The 23718-nt window shown below is 38.1% G+C and overlaps 2 protein-coding genes across 2 annotated transcripts in view; both read left to right on the forward strand.

The window, feature by feature from the left end:
- The window catches only part of LOC146587082 (amphiphysin), a 141664-nt gene that overhangs the window by 95220 nt on the left and 22726 nt on the right, over positions 1-23718 (forward strand). The window contains exons 7-17 of the mRNA XM_085320236.1: positions 153-260; positions 645-730; positions 1982-2057; positions 2955-3037; positions 5782-5920; positions 7445-7573; positions 13026-13133; positions 16452-16475; positions 18143-18166; positions 20796-20828; positions 21938-21988. Coding sequence (XP_085176362.1) covers positions 153-260; positions 645-730; positions 1982-2057; positions 2955-3037; positions 5782-5920; positions 7445-7573; positions 13026-13133; positions 16452-16475; positions 18143-18166; positions 20796-20828; positions 21938-21988 — 861 coding nt within the window. The remainder of the gene's footprint in view (positions 1-152; positions 261-644; positions 731-1981; positions 2058-2954; positions 3038-5781; positions 5921-7444; positions 7574-13025; positions 13134-16451; positions 16476-18142; positions 18167-20795; positions 20829-21937; positions 21989-23718) is intronic.
- Positions 18495-20300, forward strand: LOC146587083 (uncharacterized). Its single transcript, XM_085320232.1, has one exon. The coding sequence runs from the start codon at positions 18495-18497 to the stop codon at positions 20298-20300; it is 1806 nt and encodes a 601-aa protein (XP_085176358.1).

Here is a 23718-nt window from a genome sequence, read left to right on the forward strand (position 1 = left end):
ATGCCCATGTTTCAGTATGATGTGCTTGTAAGTCAGATGTGATTTACAGGTGAGAGAGAATAAAAGCATGWCAGAAAGCTAAATGAAAACATAAATAACTTTTCAGAAAAGTGCGAGTTGTACTGCCTTTGCTTTTTTCTGCCTCTGTACAGACTCGCATTGCGAAGCGAAGCAGAAAGCTAGTGGACTACGACAGCGCGAGGCATCATCTGGAAGCCCTGCAGAGCTCAAAAAGAAAAGACGAAGGCAGAATTACTAAGGTAGCACACTCAGAAGTATCGTGGCAGAAGATTTCTGGAGCTTGGGTGGATTCATTTCTGTACAGAAGCCTGGCACAAAGTTTTTCTTTCTTCTTTCAGAAGTAGAAATATCCTTGAACATAAATGGATATTAAGTATTGTGGTGGATTAGAAAGAGAACACCCAGCCTCTTGCAGGAGAGAGTCCTGTTTGAGGCCTAACTTTCTCACTTAATGGGCCTTAGGGAACAGCAAGTCCTGTGTTGGCCTTTGTTATGGGTGTGAGTTGTATCTTTTGTTAATAGTAATAATAAAGATCTGCTGGCCAGGTTTTGCCAGTGGTTACAGAAACCAAGCTTTGTGTCTTGCAGTGATTACAGAAGCCAATCTGTTCCTTTTCTTTTAGGCTGAAGAAGAGTTTCAAAAAGCACAGAAAGTGTTTGAAGAGTTTAACAGTGATTTACAAGAAGAATTGCCATCTCTGTGGTCACGGTAAGGTTAGGCAGATATTGTCTGGAAGGACTGGAAGAAGGCTAAGGAATGGGAACCAGTAGATTTTAATGAGCTGTCAGGTTTAATAGCTCCTTGCAGATCCCACTCATCATCTTTTTGAATTAAAGAGAAGATGCCCGAACCTGATCCAAAATCATATTTACTTCTCCCTGTATTATACTTATTTCTATCAGTATGTCTTGACACATAAGATTCTTTACTATATCTTCATTCAATGGTGCAAGAAGGTCTTTTTATGGAAAAAGAACTGTGGCTGAGCACATAATGGCAGGGCACAACTGAAATGCTCTGCTTCTATCACTTTTCTAAGAAACCTGGTGGGGATGCTTCATCCTTTCAAGGAGAAAAAGGCCACTTGTTAGTATAATGGATCATATGTTTGCACTGTCAAAAGTGACCATAGAGAGCAGCCACAGGATGTTCTAGAAATTTTGGAATGTCTCAATTTATAGGTCATTTGTCTATAAGAAGTACCAAAGCAAAGAATATAGAAAGATTTTATGACAATTCTTTCCAAGCTCCTATAAAATACTGCCAAAGTAATATAAGAAAAGAAAAATAGTATTCCTTTATAACTACTTCAGAATATRCATTAGAGTTTTATACTGACTATGTCTGTGATATAGGAGCACTTGATGGCATAGGTCATGGGTTGTTTCCTTACAGAAAAGGGAGACAAAATGAGCAGGAGAATAAAAATGATAGCAAGCRTCTCGTTAGCATGCTGTGTTCTTTAACAAATGACATGCTGGAATCGAAGTGTGTTGTGAGTCACTGAAGTGTCCTTTGTCTTCTCGATCTTTCTTAATTAGTTTTTGTTAATTGTGAGATCAAGAGAAGGCTTTCTTGATGTGTTTCTGACTACTGCAGTTGAGGAGCTGCTTAGCACTTCAACGTATTTGTTTTATGAGCTTACTAAATGTAAGACTACCTAGGAATGATTGGGAGTAAGTACCCTTCTGACTCAATATGTCTGTTGCCCACTAACTAGACTCAGTGAAAGATAGAATTTAATTTGAGCAAGAGTTTAAAAAGAAAATGGTTTCAGAGTCCTGCTTTTGGTTATTATGATTTTCACATTTAATCCAATTATTTGATTTACTGAGAATAACAGTCAAGAATTCTGCATGTAGTCTGGAAAAAAAAAAAAAAAAAGAATTCCTCTTCCCTTGTGGCCCTCTCCCCCCCATCTTTTATTCTCTTTTCTTTTCTCTGTGGCATCCTTTGTAGGCGAGTTGGCTTCTATGTGAATACTTTCAAAAATGTATCCAGCCTTGAAGCCAAGTTTCATAAAGAAATAGCTTTGGTGAGTAAAAATGAATCTCTTACCTATACTGTATTATGTGATATACATAACAGCTTGTCTTGAATCATAGCAGTAAAAATCTAGGAGAACAACTTCTGATGATCTGTCCTAGCTCCRAATTTGTAGCATAATCTTCCCATTGGTTTCTAATTCCTCTTTTTTGTACTTTCCTTAAGGAAACAGCAGCCCATACGATCTTGGATTGAAGTGCGTTATCAACTGTAGCAGTAAATTCAMTTTCTATTTTGATACTTCATTTCATTTATATGACACTATTGTCTTCAATATTATTTCTACGTCCAATTGCTAGGTATCTCATTGTTTTAACCAGTCCTGGATAAAAATGTCAGGCATCCCCTTCAAGACCTTTATATACATGGTCAGCAGTACAGCATTATATCTGTGATTATTGGACAAATACAATTTCTGTAAGGATCTTAGGAATGTATTAAATGCCTCACTAGGTGGAAATGTATTCTCTATCGTAACCTAGAAAACTTATAGGAACCAAAATGGAGAAYGTATTTGACCCATGTAAGTCAGGACCAAGTTTTTGAGTGAAGAATAGGAAACTTCTCTCCTRCTCACATTACTTCAGACCTCAAGTGATCCGCTTCATCAGAGAGCAGACRGCAGTGAGTCCCACTTATAAATTTGTTCTCTGAAATCCAGCTTGTTTCTGAAGAACTGCCACCATCTTTGCAATTGTTTCTAGGGATTTTGTTAGCTTTTTTTGATAGTTTGGTTCTTACTAAAGATAGCACTGAGTTATGTTTTTGGAAGGATCTATACCATTTTAAAGAAATCGGAGCAGTTTCTAGACCAGACTTACCACTATGTTTTTAATCATGGCTGTAATATTTCTTCTAAATTTAAGCAAGTGTTTTGTCTTCTCAGCTATGTCACAAATTATATGAAGTGATGACGAAGCTGGGAGATCAGCATGCAGACAAGGCCTTCACCATCCAAGGAGCACCCAGGTGAATTTGTTGAATTGTTTAATAAATTGCCTTGCAGTTCAACATAGGTAATAATCAGCCACAGCATATGCAAGGATTGCTGCACGGCATGGTTGCTGGGTCTGTTTGTTCAGGAAGTTAGAGAGATACCTTGGATGAAGGAGATCTTCTCAACATGAGTAAAGGTATAAAACTTCCTTCATTACCCAATTTTTATTTCTTTCCAAAAGCAATCAGGGTCAGATTTGCAGCTGTTGCTATTTAGCYTAATTCATTGCAGAATATTACATCAGTTTGCAGCAGCTAAGTATCTAGCCCATTTATTGTTAGAGGCTTAGTCTACAGCAGAGTTGCTAACTCTTATGACTTTCTTTTTTTAAAAGGACTGAAGTATTAGATGTRTTCTTAGGTCCTAAAGGCATATGATTAAGTGAGAATCCTAACTTTGTAACTCAGCTTTTCGCTCTTGTGCTTGTGAGGAAAAGTCAGGAAAAGTGATCTGAGTGGATCATAAAAGCAGAAAAGCTGAAGTGAAAAGAATGTTACAAAATGCCATATTTTAAATTACTTTCAAGAGGGATCTTATTTTGTCTTTAAAAAGAAAATGACTTAAAAAGAAATGTGCTTTTCTTCAGGTCAGTGGATGCCAATGCAGTGTTTCTAATTTTCACTTCCAAGTAGCATAGCCTTTCTCCTGGAATTTGATCTCTTTGGYTCTGTAATAGCAGTAGGCAGAAAAGATTGAAAGTATAAAAGGATGGCACTTACCAAAACACAATGACATTTAGAGTGAATACCTACACCCTGAATTTTCATGCAATTCCAGCTCATGCAGAAGTAATCAGCACAATATTCTGGCCTCTGCTAATTTKCCCTCAAACCAGAGTTAGATTAGCAACCATTAAAACTGACCCAACAAAACATCTGCCTCAGACATATGGTTGACATTTCCCCATTTGTTTCCATCTCACTTTGGAAGGGGAAAAATAAAATRTTAGAACTTCCAACATAATAGAAAATTTAGAACTATTTTGTAGAGAATTTATCCAAAATTTTTGTTTTGGATTAGTTCTGTGTTAATCCATGCCCACTTGTAGACTGCCTTAGGGGACTTGTTAGCTCATGTATCACCACTCTCAACCCCTGAGAAGGACATCTGAGTGAGATTACATTTCCCCTAGAGCATTTGTAAAAGGTTTTGCTGAATGAAAAACTATATGTTGTTGGAAAACTTGAAGCAGGTTTTGTAATAAACAGGCTTTCTGGCCTCCTATGTCTCTTAAATACTGTTCAGTATGCACACACAGTCCCTCCCTCTGAATTAGTCTTGCCAGGAACAAGAGAGAAAATATGACTTTAGCTGCAAGTGAGTAGACATAGGTTACTACAGTGTGATATAATAGGATCTTAACTTATTTTAAAGATTTTTTTAAAAGTGTGATTTTTTGTAATTACTATTATATTCTCTTATGTGAGACTTGCTGCAGTCTAAGTTTTTTCTTTCTTTTTTTTTCTTTATTTTTTTTTTGCTTGAGAGAGCTATAAAAGGATAAGTGCTACAAACWCTGCAATATTATTGTGCCGTACTGTTCACAGAGCCTTATGTGAAACTATGGGCAGATTTTGAGCTCTATTGTTAGTTATGACGTTCCGAAATACTACTCAGGAACATGTACTTTTTAAGATAAAATAACTTTCTACAGTATCTAAAATTTTCTTTAAAGAAYTGTATAAAACTAAATAGCTTAAAAACTTGTAAGCTGTTGAGTACTGWCCTGAAGGCAAATATAGTACGTGGAAAGGAATTTCTTAATCATTGCTTTTTTTTTTCTTCCTTTTTAATATTTCCACAGAAAGAGGTGGTGAGTGTGAGCTAAGTCTTTTCAAAGAATGAATTTGCCTTGCATTAGCATTAGGAACGTGATTATAGTGTGGTCTCCACAATGATGTAATGCTTGTGTTCTCCCTGAAGAGATGTAGGACTTGCTCTTCTCCTACTGAGTCCTGTGGTCCTTAAATGTGGTAGTTTATAGCCTCCCCAAACTGTAAGCTTTCAGAATTTCTAGGTAGCTGAATCTGCCTCAGTGTTTGCCCCAGGAAGGGYAAAGCTTCACCAGATCTTTTGGCAGAGCTCTGTTGAAGTCACTTGACTATGAGTCATTTATAGCTGTGGTGAGTTGTCCCTATAAATAATGATATTCTTATCATAGTCTTTATTGTGTTTTATTTTGTTGAAATCTTTCTGTTGTTGCTGAACTTTTAAAATTATTTCCATTATTCATTGTTACACCTTCTTCTGGGATTGTTTATCTTCGGAGCCTTTTATACTGAGAGCTGTGTAAGCTCACAGAAATGTGAGCTCATGTTTCATGATAGTTTCAAATTTATACCTAATATATTGTTTCAAGTACAGAATCTGAAACAATGCAGGTAGTTTGTTTCCCTCAAGTTAACAATAATCAGATAAACAGAAAGACCAGATGTTCCAAAAACCAAGATCATTCAGGAATTAAAGCTTTCTTTGATGCTATAGATCAGTGAATTGTAATTGAATTTAATTATAGTTTTAGTTTTATTCATACCGTAATGGTTGAATTCATTCCTAGTGTATRTTGCCTTTGTGGTCACTAGCATTACATGAGGGATGCAGTTCAACTGTTGCATCAAACTGTCCCTGTTAGAGGCAGGAGGGACCAGAARAGAAAGGTCAGGGTGATATATCAGCATGATGCATATGTCCTGACTATTACTTTGCTCCTATCCAGTGATTCAGGTCCCCTCCGTATTGCAAAAACACCTTCACCACCAGAAGAGGTGTCTCCCTTGCCTAGCCCCACAGCTAGTCCCAATCATATGCTGGCACCAGCATCTCCAGCACCAGCCCGACCTAAATCACCCACACAGGTAGGTGGGAAGCCAACAGGAGAAAATGACCTGTTGTGCAGAAAAAGATGGCTGAGATGTTGCATATGGTGGGATTGTTTTGTCTGATCCCTGATAGTGAGGCCCCTGGCTCTGTTGCTGTCTTTGGTTGTTCATCCTTGTGTCACAAGCAGAGGTGGAAAGTGATTTTTATATGGGGGAACAGGGAAAGAAAGTACCTAGTGAASTGGGGGCACTTGTAATGACTATGCAGAACACTTCTTAAAAAGTAGCATAATTTCTAAGAGCCCTTATCCCATCAGTGATAATTTGGAAATCCTGTTCTTAAAACCTTCATGTGAATTTCATTACATTATACATTGCTCTTTACCATTTGYGTTCAAATGCACACAAAATATTAGTGTTAGCCAAGGAGTATCACTGAATGGGTCAACCTATATTTCTTTCTAGAACAGCATCTATAGTGCAAGAATTGTATGTGATGCTTTGAGAAAGTATCAAAGACAAGATTTGTGTTATGATTGTAAGAAATGATAATTTAATCTTAAAACATGATATGTAAATGCCATTATATAATTAAGATTTTTTTAATCAAGGAATATGATGGAAATCAAGATGATGATCACGTCCTGAGATAGTGGAATTCTAATTATTGATGTTTCCAGGGTGAGGGATAGCTTCTGTACTGACTGCTGCTTGTATGTGGGGAAAAAAAATAATTTTGCATTTAATTAAATGTGAAAACACCTACTTTCTCTGGTCACMCAAACTGTAACATCTCATTGCCTGAATCTTCATCCAGTAGAACTCAGTTTAGTCTTACTAGTGCCAATGGTGCTACATCATTATACTACCTAAGGATTTTTGTGTGCATGGTTTTTTATTATTATTATTTTGACATATTTTAAAAACATCCATTGTTTGGTATTATTCTGAGCAAACAGCATGTCAGAGTTGTCTGGCTGTCTGGACAACAAGAATTAGTAACCTGAGTACTTCTGAGATGCTATGTTTCCTAGAGACAACGATTTCTTAGCATTAAGCAGACTTAAGAGGAAGTTAGAGGTGAACAGAGAAGAACATGAATTGAACAAAATCTAAAAACTGAACTGAAATGAATTTAAGAAGCCAAAGAACAGCCAACTATGCAACACTGCCTTTCCACTACAGTGCTATGTAGGGGAGGAAGTGTCTTGCACCGTGTTTCCCAGAGTCTCTTCTTCAGCCAAGAAGTACTTTCATATGAACTCTCTAAACTTGAGCTGAAATGCATTTGAAATATAATGYTTTTAATTTTCTGACTTGTTTTTATGCAATGCCTCCTTCCTTTTCGATTTTTTGTTTTGTTTTTCGTGCAATGTTTCCTTCCTTACTTCAAGACAGATGACAATGAACAACTGAACAGATTCTTTGAATCTGTGGCATTTTCCTACATTTGAGGTGAAGCAGCAGATACCAGAGCCTAACTCAAACTGTTTAGGCCTAGCTTCAAGCCCTGTCTCTTGTCTCTGAGCTAAGTCTGTGCCATTTTTGCTGTCTGCCTAGCTGAGGAAAGGTCCTCCAGTTCCACCGCTGCCTAAACTCACACCCACAAAGGAGCTGCAACAGGAGAACATCATCAATTTCTTTGATGACAACTTTGTTCCAGAAATCAATGTGACGACCCCATCACAGGTAAGCTTTAGGAAGGGCAGAGTGTGGGTCCAATCTTGCAAGMCCCGCAGGGTTCTCCAGGATCATGACCCTATGGTTGATCTTAGTGGGGAGGGAGGAGGAGGGTGCTGAGAGAAGGCTGTGGCAGAACTGACYTTTTAGATCATCTTGAAAGTCACACACAATATTTTATCTTTGACTAGGTCATGCGTAATTACTGAAAAGGGCTAGCACTGCTAGTGTATTGAAAAAAAGGAGAGATTTCCTGATGAAAGACGTGACTAACAATACTGTGAAATGCAACCATGTTTGAGATTTACCTGAATCTAAATTTCATTTTAAGCAGAGCATTCATGTAAAATGCTTTTTTCCTAATCCCAAACATCTCAAAAAATACATCATGGCAATGCTTGGTTGTTCCTGTTTCTTTCCATCAGAGTCATACATAGTAATGTATGTTTCCACTGGATGATTTTAAAAACTAGAACTTGTTTTTTTTAACCAACATTTATTTTGGTTTTCTTTGTAAATATGTGGTTTGGAAATTAAATATGTATTTGCAGATGTAAAAGTCGACTCTAGCTAGATTGGTCATTCATTTGGTTTTGACTCGTGTGAACATTGGTTGCACAGCAGAGCCTTGTCCAGAATGACTTTTATCCCTCCTTATAATTCAGTTATGAAATTAAGAATATTGTGTATAACAATCAAAAAACCCAGAGCTGTGCAAAATTAACTGAATGCAAATGCTACAGGTTTTTCAGCTTTCCTGCACAGCTCTGGTAACTACTGGTTGTTCAATAATGGACTGTTTTCTATTATGGTAATTACTGCTCTGAAATCCAAGCCTGTATATGWCTGTGGAGAAATATGCAGATCGGAAGCTAATGCAGAATGTTTATRAATTCTTGTTTTCATGTGAATTACTGTTTTTGTACGAATTCATTTGACAACACAAGAGGGTGTAGTCACAGCAATGAAACCACAAATTATCTTTTAGTTGGAGAACTAGAACACGTAGTGCTTTGTTTTCTTGTGGAGGGGATAAAAGGGCATTACGACGTTTCCCTTTGAGATCTATTTGGAAGAGGAAGAGGAGTTACTTCTGGTTAAGTCCCTGTGCAATTAATGAATGAAAACCTGCTGGGCATCTCCCACAATGGGAAGCCTGTACAAACTGGCTGTTGGGCCCTCGCAAAAGGGGGATTTCAGGTCTGTTGCATCATTGTATCTTGACTTTATAAGAGTTATCCATCTGGCAGTGTGATACCCAAAATCAGTGGTAAGAACTGGCAAAATTTGTGCTAGATGTGATCCCCTGCATTAAATGCTCTATCCAACTAATCTCGACCTATCAAGCTAGCTAGGCAAGCAGAAATGGCACCAATTTGCTTTTCTATTAAGAGCTGACACTGGAATGGGCTCAAAATGAGTTTGAGCTGCATTTTGAGAATCTTTACAGCCTTTCTACAAGAGGTAGTTTTAAAATTATAATGACATAATAAAGGTGGGCATGCTTTTGAGAATTGATATCTTTCTCTTGTCTCTTACAGAAAAAATATATAGCCCTTCTGTGAGTGATTTACATCTCTTCTTCCTCCCTAGTCAAGGAATAACTTGAGAATGACCTAAGTTATTCCCTAGACACCTTCTCATGAATGATCTGCCTTTCTCTTTCTACAAAACCCGCCCCCATTACTGTAATGTAAATGTGTCTGAGACCTTTGAGTATGTACAACCATACACAAATAATGTGATACAGTTGGCTTTATATYCTTCTATAAGACAACTAATTATTGAAAATGTATGCATGAAAACTGTAGGAAACACATATGTATTGCTCTCTTGGCGCATATGGCATCTCCTGTACTCACTGAGCTTCAACTGGGTAGCAGGGAGGAAGCTCTCAACCCTGCGGAGCCTTCTAATGGTGCAGGGGTTCCCAAAGGACTGTGCTGGTGTCCCTGGCACTATCCTCGCTTTCAGAGGCATGAAACCTGCAGACTGATGAATAGTGTTGCACTGCTTTAATCCCAGGCTTCAGACAGGATTACRAACAAGCCAAACACTTTTCTCTTCATGCACAGAGGAAACAAACAGTCTGTACCTGCTGTTGTTCGTCTCTCCCTTGTTCTCTCTCTCTTTCCCCCYCGCCTTTCATCTAGCAGCACTAATGGATTTGGTGCTGTATGAGATGCTAGTCTTGCTTGCTGTTGAGTATTTCAGGCCCAGATTAAACAAAGCAACTCTTACCACAATTTTATTTATTTTCAAAAGTGAATTCAATTCCTGCTAAGTGAAAAACCTGAGAAGATGTGATATCTGTGAGGCCGGAAGAGAGAGGTCATTTAGATATGAGTGTTCCTRTGTTATTACAAACTTTCTTCTCCTTCCTCATTGCACTCCTCTCATGTCACTGTTATGCTGGGATGCTGAGACAACGTGACAACTTGTGTGGATATTCACACAGGTTTGGCTTCTGAAATCAGCTCATCATTTTCATGGCTGGTGGTGCTTCTTGGTTTTAGACAACTACTTAAGTAAAATATTGCCAGTAGTCCAACTTCTAGTGTCCCATTACTAGTTTGGACAACAAAAATCTATATAATGTGCCTCTCCAGATACCTAATGTCTTAGTCTGGATGCCTCAGGCAACTCTGAAGTGACYAACCTTGTGCTGCATTTGGGGCAGCTCACAGAGCTGCTGCAGTCATTGCTTAATGGTAAGGGTGAAGGAACCAGAGGGCTACAGCACGACTTGCATTTCTCAGAGCTGTTTTAAATCTCATACTGAATGATCACAGAGAGGGGCTGACAGGTATGCCAGCCCTCACAGGGAACAAACAGGTTTCTTTTGCCTTCTCCATYCCTTGAACATAAGCATGCTTTGAGAAATACAGCCCTGCTTCTGTCACAGGCACCCCTTTCAAATGTAGTGTTTCTTCATGCTTCRTCATGCTGTGGTGGAATTAACACAAGCTGGTCAGTAGGCATTCCTGTAACAGTCTGGTCYTTATTAAAGGATTTCCTGAGGTTTCTGGTTTTCTTGAATCTTCATCTAACTTGGTATCTTAGTTACACTGTGTCTTTTCTTGGGGTTTTGTTCCTGGCATTATAACAAGTCTTCTGTTCATTTTAGTTTGTGGACAACAGCTAATGTAATAATAATGTCTGCAGTCAGTAATCAGCGCCCTATCAAAACCAGGTACCTTAGTTGTCATCTTGCAGGGTTTACATGAGACTCCTATTAATTTTTTTCAGTCTTCAKAACTAACATCTTCATTCTAAAATCTCAGTGAAAGGTAATTATCTTTCCCATCTCCATCCATTTCTGATTATGTACTGGTTAATGTCATGTTATTTCATCAAGCTGTATGACCATATAAATACTAGTGCYTCACGGGCATATGTGATAAAATCTAAATGTATCAGATGAATGACATGGCAGAACTCTCAATGAAAATAATCTTGATATATTAGTGGGAAGGCTGTTTTGGTTTCTGACTTTTTAAAACATGAGATTGTAAGACCGGCTTTACTGGGTCAGACTAATTATTTATCTATCCAGTTGTCATTGGAGGCCAGACATGGATGGCAAGGGAAGAATATAAAACAAGTAGCTGATGCTGCTTTTACCCCCTCCTCATATAGTCTCAAGCATCCAGACATTTGCAGCTCAGGGGCTTCCTGAACATGGTTTCTATGCATTTAGTGTTTCTCAATGTATTTCTTCTCCGTGAATTTATCTTTTGAGTCTTTCATKTAAAATTTTTGTGTTCATGGTACCCAATGGCAAGGAGTTCCCCAGCCAAACTCCATGTCATGTGAAGCACCACCAACTTTTCTTTATTCCAGATATCAGTAGTAACACCAATCTAGAAACTTTATACTCTTAAATGCCTTAAAAACCAAAGCCTTTCTATTATTATTATTGTATCAGCTCCTAGTTTTGCTACTTTTATGCTTATCCTGTTCTTCTAGACTTTTCCTGGCATCTGCTTTGGCTGCAGTCAGGGACAGAAGGTTGGACTGTGYAGGCTTTTGATCTGACCGTATGTTACCATTCTTATGGAAGGTTATAAGTGAATATATGTGTACAAATCACTTCCCATGGTACTGTTTCCAGTCTGAAGTCCTTTCAAAATAGCCTGCTAATTAATATCTTACTATCTACATATTCTGTACATCAAAGGACAAGAGTTTCTCTCACCRTTTAATAACATTGAACAACTAGCAGTGCTAGCCTTGTTAGCAAAACTAAGATGCTTGCCTAGAATATTTATTATTAATGATAATTAAATCTCAACTACAATTGTTACACTAGTTAAAAATAGCCTTTTATGTTGAGGTGTGCTAATTATTTGTTCATGTTAATTTACAGAGGGAATGATCCACAGCCTGTAGAACTAATACAGCTATTTATAGTGACCCCAGTGACCTTGGCTAATTCATTAATTGGGGAAAAAAAAAAAACAACTGTAATGTATAATCCAGTTTGTAAGAGTGGATAAAGGTAGCAAGATATATTTAGTTATATAAGATGTTTCCTAAGGGTTAGAGCTCAGGACAGCATTGAATGTGAATGCTATTCACATTCAGAACTGAAATTGAAATTAGGACTACGAAGATGATCAGAGGGCTGGAGCCTTTACCTATGAGGAACAGCAGCGAGAGCTGGGCCTATTCAGCCTGGGGAAGAGAAGACTGAGGGGGGGATCTTATCAATGTGTACAAATACCTGAAGGGAGGATGTCAGGGGGATGGGGACAAACTCTTTTCAGTTGTCCCATGCGACAGGACAAGAGGCAATGGGCAGAAATTGAAGCASAGGAATGTGCTGGGGAATGTGAGGGGGAATTTCTTCCCTGTGAGAGTGATGGAGCACTGGACCAGGTTGCCCGGAGAAGTCATGGAGTCTCCTTCTGTGGAGATCTTCAAGGCCCACCTGGATGCAACCCTGTCTAACATGCTCTARGTGCCCCTGCTGAGCAGGGAGGTTGGACTAGATGATCTGCAGAGGTCCCTTSCAACCTTACTGATTCTATGATTCTATGAAATTTAATTCAGTGAGATTTATGGACTTTTTACAAATGTTTGTGTTAAAGAGATGTTCACTTACTAGAATGTATGAGTGTTGGGTTTTTTGGCATCCAACTCAAAGTAATTTAAAAGGGCCTTTACAGTCAAACAGTGAACACTCAGCACTCTTTCAAGAGGGCTACAGGTTGTTTAGCCTGAAAAGACAAAGGTGCACTATGCAGAAATCAAAAGTATCATTGAAGCRTATAAAAAGAAAATTTAAAGATTATGCTGAAGCTCAGGACAGTCTTCAGAGCTTCCTCCTCTCCTGGCTTGCACTGCAGCTTGAAAATTTGTGATGTAATTTTTAGGTTTTTTTTCTCTCTTAATATTTTGATGCCCAAGGTAKTTTTTATGAGGTAAATTTTCAAGTGTTATGTTTCTTTTCTACCAGAATGAAGTTCCTGAAGCTAAGAAAGAGGAATCTTTGCTAGATTTGGACTTCGACCCTTTCAAGCCAGAAGTTGTGTCAACAGGAGTAACTCATTCGCCCATGTCTCAGGTATTTGTTTACCTTGAGGTAGGCAAAGCRAATGAATGCAGCTTACTATCTTTGGCAGCAAAGATTTGCCTTGCATAGCCTGATCTTCCTGAGCAKCTCTTGTCAGCTGTATATCTTTCCTCTTCAATACCCCTGTGCTACTYGATGATGAACTGGAAGAGAAGGAAATTGGCAGGAGGTAAAATCAGAGGTTTATCAATGAGAGTGGTTGCTAATATCTTGGCCTTGACTTTGGCATGTCATTATTTTCCATCTTTAGAGTAACTCCCTGTGCCGACATTATAATYCTCCAAAGCCTGTCTTCTGACCTGGCTTTGACTCCTGATGCCTAGAAAGAGGCCTTAGGAGACCTAGGTCTTATGGAGTCATACAATTACTTTGYCTTGATGGAATTTCTGTACCAAGCAGGGGATGTGATCTGAGTGTTTTTGTTCTCATAAATCTATTTCAGACACAACCTCAAGGAAAATGAGAGAATGGAATAGCATGTTTCCTTGCAGGATGTTGTACTGAAGGAATTCTGCATTCTATGGTACCATTTGCTGTGGTAGTTTCTCTCAGCAATAAAATAATAAWAAAAAAAAAAAAAAGAGAGAGAGAGTTGCTGATTTTTCTGTGGCTTGCTTCAGAACCTGCTATTTTAAAATGCAGAATTCACCCTCACTACCCCTTCGGGTAGTTCCTCTGGCCAGCAGAGCGTGGGATCTCCACTGTACATGGGCAAGGGGAAACAATACTGGCATCTTGCGAGCAAAGCCTGTTATCCTTATAGCTATCACTGACCTGGTTTATACTGTGAGATGTGAAAGGTCTAATCATTTGTTCAGGAATGCAGCACTGGGAAAAGAATGAGCAAACAGGAAGTTTTAAGACTGAGACAGTCCTCRTTCTCTGCTAATCTTTCTCAGTTAATTAATTTTGTCTTTGGTGTATAGGCCTAGTTACGTAATGAGATCTGTAGTGATCTCTAATGGGTTATGTAGTGTCATCACTCCACACATTAACTGCAATTTCTCATTGTGGTTTAATTGAAGGAGTGTTTAATTATAGTAGAGGCTTTCTGCATCTTGTTCTTTTTCTTGCTCCCTGTGAACAAGAAAGAAAATAAAAAATAATCCCTTGGCATTCCACATTGACAGAAAATTCTAGCTGTGACTTTGGTAACACTACTGATTCAACTTGTCTTGTAATAACCCTGATTAGAGCAATGGGATAGTTAAACTAAAAGCTTTTAACTTAAATGARGCAGCAGGTTATGTCCTGACATTGTAATGTACAGATTGTGGGATRCTTTACTCCTTTAATAGATAAGAACTGATTTTGATTCAACTGTGGGATGGAACACAGAATGTAATTATACATTATACATACATTTTCATTTAGGTCCATACGATGCATTCGGTGAACACCTTCTGTCTCTCTTCTCTCTTCTTTCCTCCATATATGTAGATGTATGATGTATATTCATAGATATGTATGTGTGTGTGTGTATATATGTGTGTGTGTGTATATACATATACATACATATATATACATATACATATATATATATATATATATATATATAAAAGAGATGATTCTTGTATATGGATGAATCAAAGCACTGTACTTTTCCAAAGAAGGGAAGATAGCCCTGCAGTAAGGCTTTCCATCTTATGGGATGTGACAGGGTCATTGCTATAGGAGCACAGACAGGATGAAATCTGTGATCTCCATATTCGAGCAGTCTTGTGCTGTTTTACAAGGAGATCAAGAACAGAGTCTTAAATACGTTTTCTGAATGTGTGTTGTTTTCTGCCACAGTCATGGATGTTTTTCCCACAGCGAACTGTGCTGAAGTAGTGAACTGAAGATAGGGGTAGGCATCTTTGCCAYGACTCTCCTGGGAGGCCAGACATGACTTCCATACTGATCGTTTAGTTACCTCCTTGCATTCCTCTGCCAATGTGATCAGATCAGAGCAAGTGAACCCCCATCTGCCCTTCTTTCTCTTGCCCCTCCTCACTTGCTTTTCTATTCCTGTGACTGTTTCAGGACTGGCCTTCCAAGACATGCCTGGATAGGTTCCTATCTATATACATTGACACTTTCCYAGGTGCTGTAATGTGTCTTGCCTTTCCTTTGTTGTGTTCCTTCCCCCTGGTGCTCAAAGGCATTACTCTTTCCACTGAAGTCAGTAGGAGTATTAGGATTTGCATCAGTAAAGGCTGTAAGAAGAGACCTATAATTTTTTCTTAGAGCTTATATGTTCAGCTACAATTATGGTGGAGTAGGCAGATGCACTTGAGCTGAATTACATCTGCAGAAAAAAGCAGATACCTGGAAATTAAAAAAAAWTAACTGATTGAGAGTTGAATGTTAGTGTTAATTTACTGTAAATCTGAGTAATGAATTATTATTTTTACCTTTTATTCATTAAAGCAGAAATGGTTTGGGAAGCCGTTCTGCCTTTTGTGAAATAAGAAGCAGRCAATAGAAGAAACTAAATGCAGTGATCTCTTCTCTTAGGCAAATGTTATGTCTCATTTCAGGAAGTTTCACATTTTATTTTTATGTCTTGTCTTTTTATTTTGCATAGACTTTGACCTAGGTTTGAAGAAAGCAGATATATCATAAAGCATCCCAGAGAGCTTTTGAGGCCAACTGAGAGAGCTCCTTCTTTTGTAGAGGACTATTAACTTAGTACTGAAGTCTGCTGTTTTTCTTTCATCTGTCTGTTCAGCTCTTCTGCTGAGAGGCCACCAACATTTCTTATTAACAGATGAGGCAAGAAATTGAAAACATGGGTCAACTTTCTTGTTTTGTTTCCCAGGAAGCATACCATTTTCTTTTCTGGTGTTGGAGTTGTGAGAAAACCTTTTTGTTGTTCTCGGTGGATAGTGGGATCATTTTTTTGATTGACTGAAAAGCCTGACCTCTGGCTTATGTAGGCAGTCACAACTTGCAGAGACTCCTGTACCCACTGAAGGTTATTCAAAGTCACTAGTTCAGAATCTGGTGTCTAGTCAAGTACTTAGTGGTATGAGTTCACTGGAAAGAGCAACTACTCTCARGTAGGAGATATCACAGTCCATCACATGCTACACATCTTATTTAACCAAAAAGCATATATACAGATATATACAGACACATACTSACTCATATATASACACATATATAKAGAGAGAATATATATATAGAAAATATATAGATATATATGTAAGTATGCTTATAAATAAGCTTCTGTCTCTGTTAGTTAATGTACACTTCTGTAGCATACTGAACGTGATATGCAAACAGTATCTTTCTAAGTGCCTTTTCTCCCCCCTTATTTTTCAGACATTGCCATGGGATCTATGGACGGTAAGTCTGATGCTTATCCTTACAATTTCAGATATTTCTGTGCCTCTGATTTTGTAATACCCTAAACTCAGATTTATAATCCTTTCCTCAGAAACAAAGATAAAGAACTTACAGACAATGACAAACACTTTAACGTAGATGAAACCACTTGGGATCCTTTAAAAACAACAAAAAATATCTCTGTTGTTTGGCCTACGAAGCGTAAATGATGTTAGCACTCTGGGGTAATAAAGTTCACAATCGTTATAGCTAAGTATTTGCTGCTTTTATTCTCATCTCTACTCTAGCTGTTGGAGGCTAGTCCTGGGTACTGATCACCTGTTTTAAATATCTGAAGGTGTAGTTCTTCAGGATTTTAACCCAATGGACACCATTTTCACAGAATTCAGGAGTGAAGAGAGAATTTAAGTTGTTCTTTCAATAGTGATCTAGAGTTATTCATAAAAACAGCTACTGCTGTAGAAAACCCCATGAATCCTTCCGTCTACCTCCTGCTGTTAAATCAGATACAATAATCTTCAAGAAGAAAACAGTTCATTTTTGTGTACTTTATTTTGAATTTGTGTCACTGTGATAGCTGGGTTGACTTGGTCTGTAGCCAGGAATGTTCTTTTTTTATTTTGTTTTGTTTTGTTTTTACCTTTTGTGGATTCAACCAGCACAGAAATCTGTGGATGCTTCTTATTCATTCAGATTTGTCAAAGTGTTTTGTGAATACATGAGAAATGTGATGCATCTTAAATGCCCATCTCTTTTCTTGGGAGAGATTAAATAAAGCCTGACAAAATACAGTCATATATGCAGACTAGTCAAAATTTCAATGCTGTCAGTATAAAGAGCAACTAAAATAACTTCAAAATTGAAATAGAAATTGAATTCATAGTTCTGAACTAATATGAGATATCTTTATCAGTGTCTTGCTGTCACACAATTTTATTTATAGCATGTAATACGTAATTTTGTATTATAACTGTAATTCCCTTTGCTCTTATTTAAAAGAAAATCAAGCAAATCATGAGCTTCAGAGCTAAATGTTTGAAATCAGGGATTCTGAACTTTTACTGTGTTTTTCTTACTAGTAAATTGATTCTAGATTAGTTGTTGATCTATCTTGCAGCATTTACATCTGTTCAGAGTGGTAGTAGTGTAGATAGTCGGCTTTATGAGCTGGTGCCTTACTGTGTAAGTGGCCTGGGTGTAAATGCCTCTGCATGGTGCAAGATGATGGAGAATCAGAGCTATGCACTAAAGGCCTGAGTGAAGTATCTATATCTTAGTTTAAATAGAAGTAAGGCCCCCTACCACTGGAATTGCTTCCTTTCTTCTTCRCTGTCTCACAGAGCGATCCCTCTTTTCTACTGAGATGTAATAGGGTACCTGTGACAAAAGTATCAGGGGCTTTAGAGTAATGCAACATGTGATAATTATTCAGTGTACATGTAGAACTTGTTTTCTAATGTAATATGATGGCTGGAGGTGTGGCTTAAATTCGTGGGCCTGTGATTAGTCTTCAGTGGAGGCCARGAAAGGACTAGCAGCCCTTCCCCACAACCAGTTTGGTAATCACTGCTAGGTAAAGAGCTGATAAATAACAAGCAGTTGCCATAACAAAAAAGTGCCATGTTCTTATTTTCRTTGTTTCATATGAATGGTTTTCTTCCATACAGACAAGCAGTGAATTGGTGCAGCCGGTAAGCAAGCTTCTCCTCAAAATTGCAACCATTTTAGAGATATGCTTAAGTCARTGTGGTGTAATATATAGTTCTTTGCCTTGTCTCTTGGTGCTGCTCTTTTAGATTGCAATCTACTGTCTCCTAACATTGCAAATCACATAGCTTTTCCTTAAACTGCTAAATTTAGTCAGTTTAATTCTTTAWATTAAAATTGCTGTAGAAAAATATAAATTTTGTGTTTTCTCATCAAGTCCGCCTTTATCTTTTTCATCTTGTGTTTTTTCTTTGCTTTTCTGTCTGCTCAAAGCCTGATTCTGCAAAAAGTCTTTCCCTGTGTAACCTGGTCATGGAGGAAACCCCAAACAGTGGGTCATCAGAAGATATTAACAGATCCCAAAGTGATCTAGGTTCACTCAACTGGGGCCTAGATGTTAGCACACCCAGTGTCAGCCAGGAAATTACTGCAGGCGGTTCTTTGCTTTTCCCTGAGGCAGAGCAAATCTCAAGCGAATCCACTGATAGTCTGCCTGTTAGTGTTTGGCCTGCTATAGGTGAGCACGATGCTGCTGCTCCAGGGTCAGCTTCTGTAAACAGAAACCAGAGGACTTCACTGGAGGCCCATTTGGATGTTAAAAATGTCCCATGGGAAGATGTGGTGACTGATCAGCGTTTAGAGACCACAACCAGTTTTGAAACACCTTTTCTGGGAACAGATAGCTTGCTGGATGAATCCCTCCCATGTGAAGTGCAAAAGGCAGAGGAGGAGCAGGAGGAAGAAGAGTTTATGTGGACAGGTGTCAAGCCAAGTGAAAAGGTAGAGACCAGAGCTGCTAASGACAAGGAGGTRGAAGGTASAGAGGAGCTGGAAGAGAGAGGTTGTGAAACTAAAGAGAACAGAGAGGCAGAACTTAGTAAGGTTTTAGCAAAGGCAAACAGTGAAACTTCAGTAAATACAGAGGCAGAAACTTTATGTCCATCAGAAATTAATAATGGGGAAGCTGAGACAACTAGTGGGACAACTAGCTGGGACAACCTAGAAAACACTGGGGAAAAAGAATTCAAAGATATAAATGTCATTGAGGAGGCAGATGGAAAAACATCATTGCTGAGCACAAGGTTGGAAGATGGGGACAAAATAGTAGTGAACAACTCTGAAACTATAGAAAGCRCTGGCACCAAATCTGAGAAGGTCTTGGGTATCTGGGATCAAGACTGTGAAGGGACATTTGAAGATGGCTTTGACCAAACTGGCAATGCTACTGAAGGCAGTGCTACACTGGAGTGTATAAAAGTGATGGGATGTGTTGACCTCGAAGTAACTGACCACACAGAAAAGGATCCTACAGATATTGGAAACATTCTCTGTGATGCTGAATTATTCAGTGCAGAAGAGTCCAGAGGTAAAGGAACTGAAGACAATAGCGTCAGACTCCTCCAAAATGGTAGTGATGCTGATGAGTGTCAAACTGCTGCTGAAAAAGAATGGGCATTGCTGCCCGAGACAGCTGACGCTGCCCATACACACTGCAGTGATTCTTGCCTAGATAATACAGAAGACCAAATGGTAGGTAGGGCAGCAGAAGCAGCAGTTGCTGAAGAGCATCCTAGTAACACTGATGTTCCTGAAGCCTTGGAAACAGACCCTTGGCTGGCAAACTGGGATCCAACGGTTACTAATGATTCCTGGGGGTTTTCTAATCTGTCAGATGGCCAAGCTAATGGATTGGATAATTGGCCTTTTTTCCCTAAGCAGCAAGACTCAGAGGAAGGTAACATGGAAAATGTTTGGTTAGGCATTAGTGATAAATGGTCCACACAGGATCTGGGAGGGACTGATAACAGCTGGGGAGAAGTAGGTGTAAGCACAAGCAATAAAAGTCAGGAGACACCAGTAAAACAAGGCTTACCTGGGGAACAGGCAAGCATTAGCAATCCTGGACTGAGCAAGGAGATAGCTAGACCCTTGGTTCTGTTTCAAATGGGAAATTCCAGAAATGCTAGCACCGAGAGTTCAACTAGTCCTAAGGACAATGAGACCAACAACTCAGATTTATCTGAAGATGAAATTGCTAACCGGAGATATGGATTATTGTACCAGGAAATTGAGGCTGATAAAGAAGAGGTACCTACCCCAGTGTGTAGCCTAGTCTAGACAAAGAATTCCTTAGGCCATGTGTAACCTTGTCATTTAAAAACAATCCGTTTATGTTTCCCATTACCCCTTCYAAACCCTTGCTACTCTTTTTTGAAAAATTGTTATGCAGCTGTTCAAAATGTGGTTGCTTCAGCCATGCAATGAAGCAGGCTGACAAAGACACAYTTGAAAAGGTGAATGAAGCTTTGAACTATGAAGGCACATAGTGTCTCACAACTTTTTTATTTTGTATGTGTAATTTTAAATGCACCTACAATCCTTTTTTTTATGAAATTCTAAAGTCAGCCTGCTTTTTGTTTTGTTCTGGTGTTTTCTTTAACCTGTTATCAAATAACTCCATCATCAAATTTCTTTCTACTTTGCCCTTCTTTTTTATTTTTGTTTATTTTGAAAACATTTAACCTGTTTTTATTTTGCAAATAAAAGCATTTTGATTCATGTTCTGGTTTAGTAAACAAATGATAATTTATTCTGATCTTTACTTCTACTTAGGCATCCAGCACAGCATTTAATGGATTTGTACAGGTAAGAGATAAACATATTTTGAGAGCTTTTTCTGTGCTGTTAGGAACAGATTAGGACTGGCTGTACAATTTTAGGAAATCTGTTCTGCTGACTAACTTCACAATAATGTTATACAAATACAATTCCAGAATCCTGTCTGCTCTCTGAAATTATTACTAAATGTATTAGAATGATATTAATACTCTTGGTACTGTTAGCCTCGCTGAATTTAATAGCAGAACTCCCACTACCTTAGTGGGACTGAATTTTTGCTATTTTAGCTTTTTTATTACATTCTTTTGTGGCTTTTTCTCACAGTTCCCAAATACTGTAAATCATAACTTCCTCCATCTTACTTCCTGTAACTGTTTGTGTGTGTACATRAGTTTTATTTCTTTCTGCACCTTTATTTTCATTTAAAATATGTTTTAATCTGAAAGTTGAATTACTTGTTTACTGCTATGCCGATGATGAGGCTCCATGTTAGATGCTGCAGAGGTGCTTTGAACAAAGATAGCACATTTGTGCTTTCCAAGTCCAGGGCTGTGGGTTGTCTGGGTCTTCACTAAGTTCCAGCAGCTTTTCRGACTGGCTTATCTGCAGCATGCCTGTACACCACCTTTTTAAAAGCATGCAAAAAAAAAAAGAGCTAATATAAAGCTGGAAATACATCCTTCACCATGAATTCATGTTACTTCAGCCCTTTTAAGTTATTAAAGGATCTAGAAGGAAGGGGCAAGGTGTAAGGCTCCCACCCCTAGTTATTAGGGCAAAATGTTTGCCCCAGGGAAATCAAAAGTTAATACCCATTGACTTCAGTAGGGATAGGATTTTACCCCTCAGTGTTTTCYGATTAACTATTTCTGAATGATTAAGATGTTGGAAAACGCTTTCTCCACTTTTGTACTTATTTAATGAAGGTAAAATTTTGTATCCGTAATAAATTGGCAGTACAACTCATATCYGAACAAAAGCCCAGAATGTCTTCATTCTGGATGTTAAAGTAGCTTAGAGCTAGTTTAGTCTGTGAGAAGTTTGCCTAAGTCAGGAAAACAGGTGTCTTTGGTAGCCTTCTGCGAAAATCCCATCTCGAATACTTCTGCTTCATTGTTTTTCATTTTTGTATCTAGGATACCTCTCTATTTACAGTGCAATCAAATGAGAATGTGACAGAAACTTTGGTAAGTGGCTTTTGCTTCATTGTTAAGTGTCTTACAAAAAAAGGGTGCTGTTTTTGCTTTGTGCAAAGATACTTGCTCCTTGTTTGTGTTGCTATCCTCTAACTTGTAAAATCTCTGGAAGATTTAGTGGATGAGTGGATCCATTGTAGTTGTGTAAGTCTTTTCTCAATGAAACAATTTTCTCAATGAAAGCACAAAGGAAAAGAAGAGAAATACTACTTTGAAGGATTTGGCTTTAAAGAAAAGAAAAAGGTATTCTTATTCTTATTAGGGTATTCTAAGTTACTTTTAATTTTCAAATGTATAATCAAATAATTTTTCATTTATTGCAGTTAAGAAATGGCAATAATCAGTACTATGACTTAGTGCACAGCAAGCAGGTGATGATACATAATGGCTGTATACCCATCTCCAGTGTTGCTCTAGCTTTTTCCACTTAGAGCTGTGACTTTTCAGGAAATATCTTTCACATTTTAACAGACAGTCTTTTAAAGACTAGAGGATCTTTTTTGGAGTGGTCGCACTGGCAATTTCGTAGTTTCTGTTACAGTCATTGGTTAGCCTGGAGTAAGGATATGAAATAGCTTTTATATCATATGATACGGTGCTGGAGTGAATGTCAGAAAATGATATTGAAAATATTATTTAATGTGGCTTTTGTATAATGCCTCAGGTGGTGCTTCAGTGTTCAGCATCACCTCAGATAGTGCATTCAGTGTTCAGAATGATTACTGAATATACTGAGAATATTTTTAGTATTTTTGCTAGTAGTTCAAGCATGGCAGCTAGTCTGAAATCCTGCTTGTCCTAAGTGACTTGAAGCACATCAATACAATCTTCATTATAACATATTGTCTGTGATTCTAAGTCTAAAAGTTTCTTCCGGCATTAACCCTCAGAAAACTCATTTAGTCATCTTACCTGGGATAAGGTAAGATGACTAAATAAGGTCTTGTTTTTCTCATTTCTATTCTCTATTCTTTGTAAAATTCCCTAAAGCTTCTATTAATACACTAGACAGATTTTGCACAGTATGTTAGCAGATAATGAATATTTCTTGATACTGTGTCACATCCTGAAAGTCTTGTTTAGGTAAACTTCTCTGTACCTCACTAAAAACCAGTCATCTTAAGGAATATGTAAGAAAAGAGGTGAAATATTATGGATTTTTCCTGAAAAATATTGGCAAGGAAAAGATTTTAGTATCTTTGAGAATATCATCGAAACTATCTCTTTATCGCAGGAGACCKTACAGCAAGCTGCATGTTATTAAATGCAAAGCAATTAAATAGCTTTTGTTTTTCCTATTATGCTGACTATTTTTCATGACAAATTAATTTACAGGGGTTATTTTGATTAGTTGAGTCAGCCATCTTTATAAATGGTATATACTGAGTCCAGGTTGTAGCCCTCTCCTTGTATGTGTGTGTTTGCAAGGTGATGTCTCTGTGCAGTGAGAACCCATCTCCGTGTTGGAGATACCACTTGTGATCTGAGCTACTTTGCTACAGGACTGAACTTGCTGCAGGCTCATGGTGTTTGCTAGATCCTCTGGCTAAAAACAAACATAGGCCAGAATTTAAAAGGGTAGAAATCTCAGTAGTATGGCTGGTAAATGGATGCCTGGTAGGTGATTGGAGGGCACATGACAGAATGCATGTTAACAGGAAATCAGGGATAATTTTCGATAGCAGGAATTCAAGCAGTCAGTGGTTGCCCATGTGTATGTA

The sequence above is a fragment of the Rhea americana genome, unplaced genomic scaffold (assembly GCF_003343005.1).
Source record: "Rhea americana isolate MKP2758 unplaced genomic scaffold, rheAme1 scaffold_62, whole genome shotgun sequence".
NCBI lineage: Eukaryota > Metazoa > Chordata > Aves > Rheiformes > Rheidae > Rhea > Rhea americana.